The following is a 17,889-nucleotide window of genomic DNA, read 5'->3' on the forward strand; positions in this document are numbered from 1 at the left end:
ACTGGATTAGCTAGGCCAGGTGACACTAGATGGGGATCACATTACACAACATTACTACGCTTACATTCAATGTGGCCATCAGTAAAAGACGTGCTTTTTAATGTCTATGAGGATGGCGATGATAGTGGCTTTGCTAGGACCTTGACGATGAGGATGGAGAGCTATGACTTTGTATTTATTTTGTATTTGATGAAACAAATATTGGCATACACAAATGATTTGTCTAATTTGTTGCAAAAAAGAGATCAAAATATTGTTCAAGCCATGCATTTGATTAAGAATGTGAAGTCTCAGTTGTTAGACTTGCGGGATAGAAGATGAGAGACATTTTTGTTGGAAGTTGTCTTTTTGTGTGACTCATTCTATCAATGTTGTTAATATGAATGATATCGTTCCAGCACGTACTCGAATGAAGAGGGATGGAAATGTTGTTACTTACTTTCAACATTATCGGTATGAAGTTTACCATGAGGTAATTAATTAAGTGTTTCTTTTCATTTTAAATTAGAGTTTGTTTACATTTTCGTTTTTTGTTGATTTTAAATCTACAAACCCTTATATGCACACCCAATGAAGTACTAAAAAACGAGTATTCAAGAGGAAAAGATACTCAATCTTATTCTAAAAAATGCACGACTTTATAAAAAGGGGAAAGAGTAAATTCTTCGAAATATGATCCACCAAGGTCTTACAAGAACATGAAAAGGTTCTACACCAAATAGTTGGCTCATATGATACTTCATCAATATGTAACCATCATCAAGTTAAAGGCAATGATTATTAACTTTCCTCCTATGCAAACTGATATCAATTGCACCTACCATCGGACGACAGGCGTTGACGTTGTCTCACATGCAATGATTCGAAATGCACCATTAAAAAGGGATATTTGTTTTACATTAAAGGCCAACGTAAGCGGGGCCATGACTCTCAAAAGCCCATCCAACAAATAGACTTATTAATTATATGTTATAATATTTGACATAAGTAGTAATAAAAATATAGAAGTTTTTATAAAAAAAATATCTATATTTATCTTCTCATCTATTATTTTGTGATATTGACCTTCTCACGTATAACTGTCAATTGTATTTACATACGTATAACAAAATTTGCACATAAAAAATTTTCATTTTCAAATTAAAATTGTTCTGTATATGAAAAATTCCAGTTAAGTTATGCTTTATAAGTTTTGCTATAAAAAAAAGAAGAAGATTTTCACTTCTCCTGCCAAAAAAAAAAGTTCATTCTTTAGCTCTAATGAATAATAATAAATCACATTTGGTTCGATTCCGACAAAAAAGTTTAGCATATATATAAGGAAACCTATTAAATCGCATGTGGAGAATGATTGCAAAGTGAACAAGTGATTTTTAGTGTATTATATGAAAGTTGAAACAACTAAGTAGGTTGTCAAAATATTATAACAATTATGTTGCGACAAACACTCATCAAAAGTATATAAATTATTAAAAGCATGCGGTTCTCCATATCAAATGAAGGATTTTCTATACATATTTTGACACGTGTAATATGGATCCACATATATTATAAGAGACCCCACTATTTTAATTATTACGTGAGGTCACACTACACGTGTCCAAATGTGAATTGAGGGTCGTTCGAGTGACATGAAAAACCGGGTGCTTGATATAAGAACTCCTAAATTAGACTAAATATGATTGATTACTATTTGTCGGGAAAGTAATAGGTCATATAGGTAAGCATAAACATATGTTTTTATAGATCAAAGTGTCAATATCACAAATTTTGATAATTTGAATTCGATAAAACTAAATAATATCAATAACATAAATATGAAATCACCCGTGTAAGTAAGGGCAAATTATTAGAAGCATTTGATTCTCTATGTCAAATAGAGAACCTCTCATACATATTTTGACATGTGTAATATGGACTTACATTTATTATAAGAGGTCATACTATTTTAATTATTACGTGAGATCACCATATATGTGTCCAAACATAAATTGAGGTTCTCCAAATAATATGGAAGATCGGGTGCCTAATATAAGAACTCAGTAAATAAATAAGAGATCCACTAACTCATTTTTTCAAAGAAAATAATAAAATTATTACAAACAGTGCTTAGATAAATTCCTGATTTTGGAAATACATAAAGTTGAATCATATCACCAACGTGGGCCTGGAGGAGGACCCCATGGGCCTGGAGGCCCAGATGGACCTGGTGGGCCTCTTGGACCACCAAAACAGTCTTGTACTAACCAACAACAGCACAAAAAGCTCGCGCTGCAATAAACACGTAGAAATTTTATTATGATACCGATCTATTATATACAAACATTTATCACCATTACATAAAATTAATTAGTCTTCTGGTAAAGAAAAGAAAGTCTAAGCAAGGAGAAGTGACTACATTCCACGTTTACGAAAAACATGAAGATTTACAAGTACATTTACACAACACTCCATTTATGAAAATCCAACAATAGTAACAAGAACCGAACCAGAATAAAGATATCATAAAAATTGCTCTCTTAATACTTTAATACATTTTAATTGATTAATTATATATTGTTAATGATTTATTTATTAAAAATCTTAAATTATTGATTTGATATAAGTCAGACTTATAATAAAATTTCTCTATTTTAACTTTGAAAAGTATCAATAGACATTATAATTAAATTTTAGAGTTCGATATTTTTCCAATAGCCAAATCATAGAAACAAATTTACTCTTATTTCTAATCAAAATGCTGAAAGAAAAAAAAGTAACATACCAAGCAGCAAGCAAGTCACATATACCGCAAAAAGGACCACATGGACCCGGACCTGGACCTGGACCTGGACCTGGAGGACCCCATCCCGGTGGCATTCTTTTGTTCTTCAAAATGTATGGAGAAATAAGGCAAGAAAAATAGTAATGGAATGGAGAAGAAGATGTTTATATAGAGACATTGCTTAACCTAGAAGCATCTAATAACTTCTTATTAACTAACACTTTTCTACCTGTTCTTCTTCTTCTTCAACTACCAGTCACACCACCTACCAGACCAGCCCTTTTTATTATTTACATCCATCCTAGCAAATACACTATTGGTCCGTCTGGATCAATTTTACGCACGCATATATTAAAAAAAAATTGATAAATCATACTCGTTTTGTTTTATATGTATGTTATTTCTGAAATTAAATTAGATTTGGACTATAAAAACAGATTGAGTCATTTTGAACAAACTTACAAACTCAATGAGTTAATTAAGTGATTTGCTCCATACCGCCCCCAAATTACTGTTGCCGCCCCCATTCGGACTTTTTTGCCCTTTTCATAATTTTGATAAAAAAAACTAAAAATTCTTTCTCTAAAATCACAAACTCGAACAATAATAATTAAAATTATGAAAATAATTGATATGCGACAATTCGAATCTCGAAAATGGATGATTATGAGTCGGAAACAATAAAATTTACATTTTTTTTTTGTCAAAAAAATCATGAACATAATGCATATTTTTTGTGACGATTAGCATTTTTCGTCACAAAAAATTAGAAAATTTTGTATTTTCCGTCGCTAAAAAGTATAGGATTGTGCATGGGCCCAAATTTGGTCTAGGTGGGTGCTAGATCCGCCTAGCCAATGGCTTGGGTGGATATACTACCCGCCCAAGCCATTTGCTGAGCGAATGCTGGATCCTCCCAGACCATGTCTGGGCGGGTGATGTATCCGCCCAGCTTATTGGCTGGGCGGATCTAGCACCCACCTAGACCAAATTTGACGTTTTTTTCAAAAATTAATTTTTTTTAAAAGATAAAAATTGTCCAAATGGGGACGGTATGAGGTAAATTGGGGGCGGTAAGAAGCAACACCCTTAATTAATCACCCCAAATCTTAATTTATCGGAAATAAGAAACTAAGTTTGTCCATAATAGAGATAGTTCCAATAGTCGGGATCCCGCATGATAGGGGTGGTTCCGACAATGGAAAGCATCTATGTCCGTCCCTGATTAATCCGTAACAATTTTTTTTTATAATTGATCACTATAAGCAAGTTCAATTCTCCACGCTAAGCAAATTCAAATAGCTAACAAAAACACGCCAAGGTGATACTATTTTGTGGAGATTTTCAATTTATTTTTATTGTAAATTAATATGTTGACATGATTACAGATCCATTATTAATTATTCTATTATTTGCAGGAGGGGTACCCCAAGTTAAATAAAGAAGCCAAATTAAAGGTACAAAACACTACAATTTTAAGTAAATTTCACCCTTATCTCAGTATTTTGTTGATGGAGTATGATTTTTTTTTTTTTTTGTTATGTATTTTCAGTATTTAGATTTATTATTACATTCGACTTTTGAACAAATTAAATACTAATCTATATGCAGCCCTAACATATATCAAAACCCTAAATTAATCCATAAACATGTTATGAAGGATCAAATTAATTTAAAATAAATTAATTTGACCATATTAACTTGATGACACTAGTAGAATTAATCTGAAGCTGTCAAGTGTCCCACTCAGAAATTGACATATATTTGTAAAAAAAAATATAGTTTCTGAAGGTTGATTTATGTGGTTAATAGTCTATTTGCTATTAAAAAATACTAAGAATTTTTTTTTTTTTTGTTATAAAAACTACTTTTCTACTATAAAAGACAAATAAGATTATTTAACCAAACACTTAAAACTCTCCGTTTTGAAGTGAAAAAACAAACAATAGGAGAAAAAAGAATAACCAAACACCTCCTTAGAGCTTCAAATCACTTAAACTAGATGTCGAGTTCGACATTATAGTACCTATTGACCATCTACAACTGGTTAACCATTAAAAATGTAAATAAGTTACAACTATGGTACTGAACTTTAACTTCTTTCACACTTCAATACTTAGACTTCATTATTGCATAAAAAGCATAGTCTAACAAGGTCTTTTTATTTAAATATGGAACTCACCTAAGTTGTAAAGGCAATTTAACCTTCTTTTCCATTTCTATCTTTTCATTCTCTCTTTCATTTTTTATTCTTCTATTTTTAAAACAATTTCTTACCTCTTTGAATCCCCAAAAATTCTTTCATTTTTTATTCTTCTATTTTTAAAACAATTTCTTACCTCTTTCTTTGAATCCCCAAAAATTCAAAATAAATCCGAAGAATTCGGAATAATGAAATAAAAAATTATTAACAAATTTACCGTACCATAAAACTATACAAATTTTCTCATAATATTCAAAATTGATTTGCTTTTTCATCAACTGTATTTACAGTCACTAATACTAGAACAGGACCCACCATTTCCGAATATTTTTTTGTACAAAAATGAAATTTGGATACCAAAATATTAAAAATATAAAATGGTTATAATTTACCCACATTTTTAATGGTTAACCATACCAATTATAGTTGTAACAGATAATAGATACTATATTATCATATCAACTGAAGTTCAGATGTTTTTTTTTTTTTTTACGTAAAAAGTCTAAATACCGAAGTGTAAAAAGGGGAAGTTCAGATATTATGTTTGTATTTACCCAATAACGGTGAAACAATCTTATATTAATTGCTCGGTCCAATTTGTACAAATACATTAGGTCCCTCAACTTGGCTCAACAAAACCTGTTAACCTAAACTTATTTAAAGTAATATAATTAACCCCCTAATGTTACACCTCCGAGGAGAAGCGATTTAGACAAGTTAAAATACATATCGAAATTAGGGTATTTGTGAGATGTTCAACATCAAGCAGAGAATTCAAAGTTTTGACATGTTGAACTGCAGCAATCAGATGACAATATACACATCTCAAAAAGCTAAAAAGACAAACAATAACATAATAAGGGAATAACAGCATCAGGTAAGGGAATATTCCATCACATTCTACAAACTTACATTAATTCAGAAGGGATGGGATGGGAATGGATCTTCATAATTAAGGCAAATAAAACCTGCCTTTGTTTGTATTCTCTATACTAGCTCTCTCTATTTCTCAAAACCAGATTTCTTCTTCTATTTCTGTTCAACTTGTATCTGTACATCATTCCAATCATCCTCAATTACATCATAAAATGGCTGCCAACCCCAAGGAATCCCCCTCGTCTAGTCTGGCTTCCGGAACATTAACGGAGCTTCGAGTTCTCGCTGTCAAACACTCAAACTAGTAAGTATGCTATTTTCAAGAGGGATTAATAACTATCTACCTCAATCCATACAAATGAAAACTTCTCTTATGAGTTGTATCCGTTTCCCGGCTATGTTTTCAAGACTATATTACAGTTCCGTGCAACATAGATGGTTAAGTATTGATCTACAATTCTGTGTTTTCATTCACCAAATTAAATGAGAATCAAAGCATGAACCTTTTCTAGAATTTTTTTAGCCATTGGGCCTGCCTACAAATTATTGGCTGAATATAATTTGCCTATGAATGTAGATTTTGTAGCAGATATTACGGAGTACATATGGCGGCCATAATGCTATAAAGAAATCAAAAGGCGTTGAGGGTCTTACTTGTGACGTTAGTAATAATATTTACAGTTTTCTGAGCAGCAAGTGCCTTCAGCTTGTTTCCAGTAGCTAATAAAAGCAAGCTCTTTAGATGCTGCTTTTGTTCCTTAGAACTAGATGTCTTTGTAAAGGCTTCTTCGAAAGCAGCCAAATCTTGAGGCGTTATACAAGGGAGAGAGAGTAGAGCCTGGAGAAATAACGTAAAACATCCTGATGTTTAGGAACTGTCCAATCTATCTCAACTAACATTTTACTCCAATGCACCAAAATAGTATGTAAAAATGAGAATTTACCTGTCTTGGAGCTGGGTCTCTATCACGGAGATGCATATATATGTCTCGACAAAGACTAACCAGATCAGCACTGATGAAGACATTTGACTCGAGCTCCAAGCCTTTGATAATTGCATAAAACAGATCTCTCGAAACAAATTCTCGGAGTTCAGAATTATTTGTTAGTATAGCTAAAAGTATAACCGGAGCACAAAAGGAAGAAGCTTTAGTGACTGCTTCACTATCTGTCCATGTGAAAGCTTCTATACAAATCTGCAATGCTGGAACGGCTAGGCTTTTGTGCTTCAAGAGGAAACTGTGAATGAATACAATGTCAGACATTAGCACAACTCAAGAAACATATAAATTCCATAAACAAATTGCGGGATCTACTTTTACAAAAGACATACCCGACCATAGAGTTAGATGCAAATGCATTCAGGTCCTTCAGAGAGGATGTATCAACACGAATGACATGCCCAGATTGTTCTAAAGAAGGAATACCTGTATTTAGGCCAGGTGAAGCTATAATAGAAAGAAGTAAGCATGTCTCACGAGTTAGATCCCGAAGTATTTTCTCTTCCATTACTTCCACTTTCAAGTCTGAGCCATCGGGCACACCATGAACATCTGGTACCTTAGCTTTGCCTTCACGCAGAAGACTAGACCAAGACAAGCTAAGAACTTTCTGCACATGGCGAAACAAAGGATGCAACAGCTTTTCCAACCAGACCTCCCATAATTCTGAAGGGCAAGATTTGACCAAATGTATAAGAACTAAATGGATGAGCTGCCTTATATGCCTGAATTCCATAGACTCAATGTTCTCCATAAGTGCCTGACCAACAACATTAATATCCAAACATTTAAAAAATGGTTCTCCAATGGTCATCGCCAGGCCCAAAACATTGTACCTGAAATGTAGAAGATGCATCAACATATCATGTAACAAATTTCTCAATAGTTGATAGATCATTGTAATTATCATATTAGTTGCGTATATGGACTCAGACATGCAAAAAGAAAGAGCAAGCATCTATGCAGTATTGTTGAATTTTGGCATCACCAAGGTTGTATTTGAATAAATACCGATTATGCTTGTCATATGCACATAGTTTCAGTAAGAACTTCTTCAGGCTTCCATATTCTTTTCACATTATAAGATTAGATATATTTTTTCAATGGATCAAAAAAAAAAAAAGTTGAATTAATTAACTCTGCCTACAAATACAAGCATCCTCAATGCTTATGAGTCTAAAATTTATCACAATGCATACAAAATAGAACCACAATATTAGTGGCATAACTTAAAAAAAGCCACCAAGAAATTACTCATACTTACCCACTGTCTCTGATACCCTTCAACCAATTTCGTAAATCAGATTCATTGTCAACCTGAGATCCATCTGCTATAGCATTCTTTGCCAGTTTGGGGTTCCCTTCTCCAATAAGAGCATATCGCTCGCTGTCACTCATAATCATGGCAGTTTTCAATTCTCCAGGCAATGTTTGATACACAGATGGAGACCAAAGTGAATGTATGGCACGAAGCAACTGTAAATCAAGCAAATCACATTATTAGTAATAATGGCCTTCATGTACAGAATATATGAAGATGAAAAATAACATTGTCAGCTCTTAAAGCAATACTTACTTTACAAAGAGGAGGCAGCATCCAAGGTAGATGTGCAGCCACAGGATGCAAAGGTGTACTTGCTGGGTTGTTTTGCAAATTTAAAATGCCTTTTCTGCTTCCACTCCTTTTAAGTGCCTTCTCAAAGAATGTTATAGTGTGGAAAATCGACCACATAAACTGTGTCTCTGAGCACAAACGAACCAAACCTAGTGGTTCGGATAAATAATTATTTTGCCACTCTGGCTTTATCCACTGTTGGCTCAAAGGTTCAAGTAACCAAGCAAGAACTTCTTGTTGTTGCTGAATCCTGCATCAAGTTAAGAAACTTGCAGTAATTAGCAAGTTATCTGAAATTTATTAGTAAAAATAGTCTTTCATTCTAAGGCATTACCCAGCAGCAGAAGCCATAACGAGAAATGCTTCACCCAGAAGATTATGTTCGCTGCGATGAAGACAACTTTCTCTTTGCATATATGCCATGGTATCTGCTATACTCTGAAGTAAAACAGAATCACAAATTAAATATGAGATCAATAAGAGATAGAACTTTCCCTTTAGTCTATGCATGACTATATTCTACAAAATTCAGTTAACTTTATCATTATGTCGAATGACACAACTTCATCCTTTTTGCCACTACATTTTCAGGGGGCATTAGTTATAGTTTTATGATGTAGGGACTCTGCATACGCAATGGTTTAGTCAGATATCAATTGCTTCACTCCCATCCCTAGTGGATTTTCTCTAGTTTGTACCCTCAAATCAAAGAAGTTTAAGTACATTAATCATTCCACAAGTAATCGGGTTCTTTTTGTTGACAAAATAAATTAATTTTCCCAAGAAACAGAATACTAAAAGAAAGTGAAAATAAAAACAGAAGAGCACCTTCATGTGAGGCAGAATGCTTTTATCAGCAGTTTTAGCTATCCGGATGAATGATGTACATATATGCAACCTTGCAAGACGTGCACTACTTGTTGAAGGATCCTGACAAGCAAATAAAAATCAACAGCTAAGTATGGCATCAGTTTGGAAGTACTAATTCTTAGAAAATTTAGACTGATATTTCAAGATAACCTCAACAACAGATGGAAGTGAAATCAAAAGCTCAAATAGTTTATTGATAACGCTGCCCAAAGTATCTGGGAAATATTTCAAAAAGGGACCCAAGGCCTCCAAATAGTGTCCAATAACTTCAACAAGAGCTGGCTCCGTCCATTTCAAAGAAAGAAATTGCTGAAGCAAACCTAGAAAAACAATAGCTCGTTAGGAAGCCTTAAGGTTTTTAAAAGAAAAAAAAAATCAGTAAAAGAAACTGAAATTAGCAAGATACCTTCAAATATTCTAAACAATGCAAGATGAACTTCAGAACTCCCCCCAGCAAATTCGCTTGATCCATCAAAAATTGCACTTACAACATTTTCAAGAGCCACTTGTGTGCATTCCATTATAGCTAATTCCTGAATTTATGCAGGACAGAAATATCACTGTAAGTACAAGGTTGAAAACTGTAATTGCAAGACCTCATTAAAATGAAAATCCTAGTAGATATCCACAAATAGGGCTACTTAAAAGAGTTAACAGATTCACCTGAACAGGCATTGATGAAATCAAGAGACTTTTGATGACTGAAAAAATCCTTTCAGAAACTTTAGCACCAGCAATTAGGGGTTTGAAAGAGGCAATAAACCTCATAAGCTCAGACTGCAACAAGAGAGCACTGTCAGTAACATGCAAATATGACATACGAAATAACAATGAAGAAGAAGACGATGATGAAGAGGCATCTGTGTCAACTTTACCAGCTTCTGACGATACTGGCTAAATTCCCCCCTGCCTTCAAAATCATCACTCCATAGCTCCATTGCTCCAAGAGAAATAGATGACCCAGGAAACACTTTTTCTTTTTTAAGCATGCGTTGCAAAGAGACATCCAGAATTGCACTGCAAATATCATCACTTAATATACTTAAAATCTTTGATTTTTCATTATCCACCTGTCCAGAACCAGCAGTCATGCTATTAGCTGCGGAACCATCTCCTGATGAATGCGAAATAGCTTTTGGCTTTGACATTAAATCTCTCATTAGCGCCTATATAAGCAAGAAATAAATATCAAAAGTTACCAATACCAAAAACGGTAAATGTGCCAGGTATGCAGACAGTGAATGCATTTAAAATATTCCACCCACCAACCAAAACAGCAGGGATTGATAGTGAAGAGCTAGTTTATGATGTTGAAAAAAGCCCAGCATCTGACATGAAGTAAACAAGTTAGATTGTGAACGGTTGTCCAAAAGTCAAGAGAATTCATAAGCCTTTCATGAAATTCTGTAATTCTGGTTACAGGTTAAATTTTTTTGTAGCTACCTGTTGCAGATAAAGAGAGAGTACGCTGCTATCACCGGAAATGCATTGCAAATTGAAAGAACCTAAGGACACCATACTCTCACATATACTTTCAGCAAACTCAAATTCATTTTCATCTATAACCCCAGAACTTGACCCAGATTTGGATAAAAATTCTCTGGAAACGTTCATCAAGATCTGAAAGATGTTACTCATAGCAGAATCAAATTCAGAAGTAGAAGCATCAACAGGTCTCTTCCTGAAAATCCCATTTGCATAAACAACGGTCAAGAGAAAGTACACTTTGGAATGAAAATAAGAAAATATAACTATTAATTCATTAACGAAACAAATAGTCATACCTTGGGGAGACAAGTCTGAAAAACTCAGAGGCGTGAAGACGGAAGTCAGCAGAAGAAAGTAAAAAACCACACCTGGAAGCCACAGAGGTTTCAGAAACTTAATTACCAATCACACTGATGATGGAGAAAGCGAGATATCAATTCATGCTAATGATTTTAAATCATCCTCTAGGAATCATCATACCCATGAAGTATGCCAGATTTAGCTAGATCAGGCAAAGGTGCCCACTCAACATATGCGTTGATAGCATTTAAAGTAGCTGTCACCGTGGCAGCATGCTGTTTTGCAGCATCCAGTTGTTGCCTACTAACTTCATGCATTGCAGCTCCAAAATGTCTTTCCAGTAACTGTAAATGAAATAAAGACCTTAAAATGAAAACCGAGAAAGAAAACAAGAAACAGACAGTTGAGACGAACATAAAGGTGTAGACCTACAGTGTAAAGTAAGGGCAAAATTTCAGGCAATGATTGGGTAAGCCCACGTAACAAAACCCTACGCCGATCACCTGAAATATATTCAAGACCAAGATAAGCGATGCAAAGAACAGAAGAAGTATAATAACAAAAATTAAAATCTTCACAGACAAATTTATGAGAGAAAGAACACAAAGCTACAACTTAGGATATAAACTATATGAACTTCACACAAATTCAAAACATAGAGCAGCTAAATTAATCCTCTTTTGGGGATCTGAAATGGCAGTATTTACAATATGGAGTTTTGATTTTCTAAATAAATATTTCAGAATACAGATACAATGTGGAAAAGTCAAACTCCAGATGGGTCACCGAAGACCTTCTAAATCTTCGTTGTGGACTGTAATATCTTCAGGAAGCCACCTCAACATCATTGAAACTAACTCAGCCTAATACAAGAAAACAAGATGATCAGAACCATCCAAATTTGATTAAAGCAAAGCGAAGCAATACAATGGCTCAAGCAAACATGAGGTTACTGGACAGGGCATACATACTTGAACAGGACCCTGGCTGGACAGAGAAACCAGGGATGGGAACAGCTCTTGCCACAATTCTATGCCTTCTCTCCTAACAATCTGTAGAAGAGTAAGAAATTAGTACACGCCTACAAATAAGACAGTTTGCAATATTCAAGAGCAATGTGCTAAGAACCTCAGCAACTAGGGCAGATGTCTGACTTTTCAGAGCCCACTCTTCACCTGAATTTGCAATCTCAGTCATCAATTCAACAGCTACATTTGCAAAATTCCTGCGTTCTGTTGGGCTTAACTCCTCCCACCGCAACCGGACCAAATGCTGCAGAAATTGTACATGTTTTATTCCATCTAACGATTATCAGAAAGTCCTTTCATAGAAAATGCAACTCAACCGAGATCTAACTGCAGAAGGTTTTAATTTTGTTCTCCTTACAGAAAATAAGAAAGGCACAAGCCCTAACCAGTAGAGCTACAGCTAACACTGAATACAGAAGACTTTGATCTTCCCCATGGCTCTTTGTGGGAACAAGGACAAGATCTTTGCAAGAAGCATTCTTCTGCAATTTTATACATGGTTCTTTCTATAGAAATTTCTCCTCAAATTCAAAAATGGGGTCTTTCAAAATCTTCCTATTAGTGTGTAAATACAAAGAAATATACGGGATACCATGTAATCTGAAAGAGTACAGGACCATATTTAATTGAAGAGGAATACACATAATATATACAAGATATTCCTAAAAATTACTCCTAAACTTAAGGAACCTATCAGACCTATAGCAGCCTATAGCTGTCTTGTAGCAGCCTATAGTTGCCAAGCATGCCATACATTTATTATGTAGACTATCTACGGGATGTATCTCAACCAAAAAGAAAGAGCAGTGATGTATGAGTTTACCTGCAGCATTTTGAAAGCATGCAACCGGATCTCAGAAGACCAACCCTTTTGCACTAGATGGAATGATGTATTTGCCAAAACTCGTACATCGCCTGTTTTAATCTGCATACCATTGAAGATTGAAGATCATATGTCCAATCCGAATCGCATTTTACTCAAAAAAATAAAATAAAAGGAAAGGAAAGGACCAGGCATAACAATCGTAATAAAAAGAGGAAGTGATTATTTGATAGAACAATCAGAAAGCTCCAATTCTGAAAGAAAAACAAATCACAACCCTCTCTCAACTTCAAATCTATTAAACCAAACATCAAACCTCATAATCCAACCAATTGCTTAGCACACGAAAATTCAATTAACTAGTGAATCACTTTCAACATTACTTCTCGACTAAACCAGACTCCAAAGAAGCCTAGTAGCTTGAGAATAGTGTCCACAGTTTCAAATCCACATGTAAAATTTCAATATAGTGCATCTTTCCCTGCTAAGCTCTAACCACTATAACCCTGTCCAAAACTAGAGTAGAACCTCTGTCTACTGTCTAACTCTAACATAATGATTCTCAGACTTCTAAACATCTAATAAGTCCAGGTACAAGCGAACATAAAAAGCTACATATTTAGCACTGCTTACTCTCTGATCCAACTCTCCAAAGTTATAAATTTCAAAAAGCATACTGATTAAATTGAACAGCAAGAATGTAAATAATTCGCCAATCAATGATACCCTCTTACAAGAAGGTAAAACATCAATCAAGTTCAATCCACAAAGAACAATCAAAATTCAAATACAATTGATAGAACACCCACAAACAAAAATGGCGTACAAGCTTTAACACCAATAAAAACTTCACAGCAAGGTTAGAATAGAAGAGAAGCAAAGTAATAGTCAAAACAACCTAACCCCCGAAACTCTATGAAACCACCAGTACTAACCGTCTCGAGAAAATTGACAGCAGCTTTGCGAGCATCGGGAGTGGAGTTCCAGTCGAGAGCTGCAACAATGGCTCTAGCCACATTGTTTGCCATGTTAGTGTCCTCCATTATCAAAATTAAAGGAATAGTTGGAATTGAAAGAAAGAGTAGAGTAAAAAGAATTGAAAAGGCTGGGTTTTTAGGGGAAAACAGCCCTAAACAGAGATGATAATTTGTAGAAGAAGAAGAAGTAGTGTCTGAGAGGGTTTCTATTCTATTTCAATGTTACTTCTCCTGAGGTTTTATTGTTTCTCTCTGTATCACATGTGCAATTTTCCATGTCTGATTCTCTCCAAAGGTAAAAAGGATTTTTAGGATAATTATTTTATTTTACCGTTATTTAAAAAAAAAAACTTAAATTATTTTAACTTTCCAAACATGGTGCAGCAACGGCACCGGCAAACCAGCGCCCAGCGAATCCTGATCATCGGCAGCAGCAGGAAGTGGCGTCAAGTACAGCTCGGCCAGATTCAGCAGGTCCATCACGCCCACTCCCGCAGGTATTAACCAGTTTCTCCTTTCTTCATTCTGTTCCCTCTCCGAAATGGAAGCCCCCAGCGTTAGGTTCAATTAAATGTAATGTTGATGCGGCGTTATTCATGGAGGAGGGGAGGTGTGAGATGGGAGCGGTGGTCAGGGATGCAACAGGAACCTTTTTATTCTGTAGCAGCAGCTGTGTTGCAGGGTACAGGAACCTCGAGTGGTCGAGGCATTAGTATTAAGAACAAGTATGATTTGGTTGATGGCTCTGCAGTACACACATGTTGAATTTGAGTCTGATGCAAAAGTAGTTGCGGATGCGATTCTATCAAGCAAAAAAGATATCTCGGAGTTTGGTTTTCTTATTCATGACTGTCGATTCATTCTAGGATCCAATCCTGATTTTAATTTATCATTTACTCCTCGTTTAGCGAATAGGGCTGCACATTTGGTAGCTAAGCAGGCCTATTCCAATGCTAACGATTTTGTGTCTTCCGAAATTCCGGAATGGTTGTCAAACACTATTTTTGAGGATGCAAATCCTATTGTTATATGAGATTTTCAGATTCTTGAGTCAAAAAAAAAAAGTATTCAATGTGCAAATTAATAGCACAAAAAAAAATCAAAAAGGAAAAATGTATAAAAGGTTTATACTACCAAAATACATTAAACTGTTTCAAGACAACGGACAGTCAAATAAATTCATTTAAATTAATTAAAGAAAATTTGATTCAAATTAGTCAAATGAATTCATTCAAATTAGTTAATCTTGATTGGAAAAGCTATAAGTAGAATTTTACAATTTTATAAGTTAAGGGTGAATTTATATTTTCCAAAAACGATAGAGTTATATTTAGGTATGTATCTATTTTATTTATATATTTTTTTTTGTTTGGTAGAAACAGCAAAGAAAACAAACTAACACCGAGACAAAAACTAACCTGGGATCAGCCTAGGAAAGCTAACCCCAACTCTGTCCTCTAAAAGGAGAGAAGAAAGATAGATAGGAGGATCAGAAAGGGTGGAAACACCTAACATCCCCTCGTGCCCAGCCGCCGCCAAGTGAATTATTTTTATGGAAATGCTTATACTTTCCTTAGATAGAAAAAGAAGAACAAGTACAATAAAACAGTAAGGAATAACACCTCACATGATCCACGAAGGAATAAAAAAGACTACAATGAGCAAAACAAACCATTAAAGGTAAAAGAATACAAAAAAACAATAAATCATATATTTCCTGGAAATCCAAATCTGCAAAAGAGCGTCTGCATTCCAATCTTCATCCTTTAAGCCATTCCGAACATTTGGACATGAGTCATTTCTTTTGTTGCAACCACATAGATATATTGATCTGCGGATAAAATAAATCGTTTCCGTTCTTGCTAAATCCGAAAATGGTATAAATAAAAGAATTATCGGGAGCAGATACAATTCAGATGGATAAAGAGATCCGAAAAGATATATAAACACCAACTAAAAGAAAATAAGAATAAAAAAATAAAAAATCTAACCCGGTGTGAGGAAAAAGAAGGAAGACAAACTTCCTTCTTCCTCCTTAAAATAGAACCAGAAGAGAGAAAAAAGTTTGAAGGAGAAGAGAAGAGGAGACAGTTATTGTTTTGTCTTTTTTGTTGCGGAGAAAGAAAAGAGGAGGTAATGTGAATTATTTTATTAGAATTTAAAATTATATTTATTACCATTGAAAATAAAAAAAATCATAATTTTTCTATTGTCACATTGTATATATAAAAAAATTGCTTTTAAATGGTTAAAAAATGAATAAAATTTATTAACCAAATTTTATATTAAAAATTAATTTTTTATATTACTAAATATAAAACATCAAAATTTGATGCATTGTAATTTGAATTTTATTCTTTTTTGCTTATTCTTTTTTAGTGCCTTGAAGACTAAGGATATGGTTTAGTCGATTTATAAAGATAAAATTTTTATATTTTATACAATTTATAAATTCATTTATTTCATTAAAATTTATTATCGCAACTATTTATTCAAAATATTAAAAAAGTTGAATTTATAAGTCATAATTTGTTTTATATACTTTTTTTATAGCCTTTTCTTGTTTTTCTCAAATTTTGGATAGGTCATAATTTATATGCTTAAAAAAGAGTTGGTCGGCTATAAGTTGTTAAGCCCTAATTATAAAATAAAATAAGTCATTTGGGTGGATTTTCTTTTTTTGAATATTATTCTTTTATCTTTATGACATGCCATAAAGCACTTGGATGAGCTTTTTTTCTTTGTACAAGTTTAGTAGCTTTTCATGGCTACATAATTTTGTATTCCTTTATTTATTTATATATATGGGATAAAGTTCTAATTTTATTCTTATCATTTTCTAAAAAACGGCGAATGATGTAATTTTATTCGTAATATTATCAAATAAGATTAATTTTATTGCTGTTTAATAGAAATTTTGAATGGATTGATTTGGTATTTATTCTATTATCACATCAAATCGTTTATTGATAAATTAAAGCAATTTTGTGTATTTTCCTAATAACATAGTTAATATTTCTTAAAAAAAAAATTAACATAGTTAACATTTCAAGGAGTTTTTTTTATCAACTTATATTTAATATACTTAAATTTTATCATTTTGGCATATATTGTTTGTAACTATGTTATTAAAAAAAATAAATATTTTTTTAGATATAATTAATGTTCAAGAACAAGACAACCTGAAATGTTTAGGACTCACCCAGGCGCTTGAAATCGAGAATCCGCCTCGATTTTCTCCGATTAGTCCCTCTGGATGTTTTTTAGCCCATAAGCAATTTTTAGCCGCTTGGACTCTGCACAAACTGCGTAGATCGCCTAGACACCGCCTAAGTAACGATGAACAAAAATATTTTTTTATTGTGAATTTATTTTTTACTTTATTATAATTCACTTTTGAGTTGTTTCAACAATATTATTGTTCAAACGTTGATGTTTGTACACTTTTAAAGATATATGTTATAAATATACGTGTTTTTTTTATATTAAATAATTTTATATTATTATTTTTAGAAAGTATAATACATATTTTAATTGAACTTATATAACAATTTGTTGATTAACCAATATGGAAAGATCCTTGGTTGCCTCGGGATGATGGTTTTATGGTTGGTTCCCCGTGTGTACTAGGTACGGAGGATATGACGGTTTCAGAATTGTTTATTCCTGGTACATTAATATGGGATAGGAGGAGGCTTGCAGATATGTTTGTGGAGTCGGAGGCTGCTTTTAATGCACAGTTGGTTCTGCCTCGTCGTCAATGTGAGGATATTCGTATTTGGCATCATACTCGGGATGGTTTTTACTCGGCTAAGTCAGGGTATAGGTTCTTGGATGCAGCTCGAAGGAATGTGGCTAGTAGTGATGGATGGAGAGAACTCTGGCGATTACAGTTGCCACCTAAAATGAAATTGTTTCTATGGAAATTGTGCCTAAAGATACTT

The 17,889-nt window shown here is 33.7% G+C and overlaps 1 protein-coding gene and 1 long non-coding RNA gene across 2 annotated transcripts; both read right to left on the reverse strand.

The window, feature by feature from the left end:
• Positions 1 to 1,991: 1,991 nt before the first annotated feature.
• Positions 1,992 to 2,924, reverse strand: LOC136206717 (uncharacterized). The gene is made up of 2 exons (XR_010676398.1): positions 2,765 to 2,924; positions 1,992 to 2,271 (listed from the first exon to the last, which is right to left on the reverse strand). It is a non-coding gene; the product is annotated as an uncharacterized lncRNA (long non-coding RNA).
• Positions 2,925 to 5,795: 2,871 nt separating this feature from the next.
• Positions 5,796 to 14,552, reverse strand: LOC136205826 (protein HASTY 1). Its single transcript, XM_065996630.1, has 22 exons — positions 13,904 to 14,552; positions 12,969 to 13,070; positions 12,246 to 12,389; positions 12,089 to 12,169; positions 11,911 to 11,980; positions 11,550 to 11,620; positions 11,298 to 11,461; positions 11,114 to 11,185; positions 10,773 to 11,010; positions 10,595 to 10,657; positions 10,205 to 10,495; positions 9,993 to 10,106; positions 9,736 to 9,862; positions 9,480 to 9,649; positions 9,288 to 9,389; positions 8,794 to 8,897; positions 8,421 to 8,709; positions 8,109 to 8,320; positions 7,177 to 7,680; positions 6,788 to 7,082; positions 6,498 to 6,681; positions 5,796 to 6,128 (listed from the first exon to the last, which is right to left on the reverse strand). The coding sequence occupies exons 1-22, from the start codon at positions 14,009 to 14,011 to the stop codon at positions 6,049 to 6,051; spliced, it is 3,585 nt and encodes a 1,194-aa protein (XP_065852702.1). The 5' UTR covers positions 14,012 to 14,552; the 3' UTR covers positions 5,796 to 6,048.
• Between the last annotated feature and the right edge of the window lie 3,337 nt (positions 14,553 to 17,889).

Source organism: Euphorbia lathyris, chromosome 9, assembly GCF_963576675.1.
Source record: "Euphorbia lathyris chromosome 9, ddEupLath1.1, whole genome shotgun sequence".
In the NCBI taxonomy this organism is placed as follows: Eukaryota; Viridiplantae; Streptophyta; class Magnoliopsida; order Malpighiales; family Euphorbiaceae; genus Euphorbia; species Euphorbia lathyris.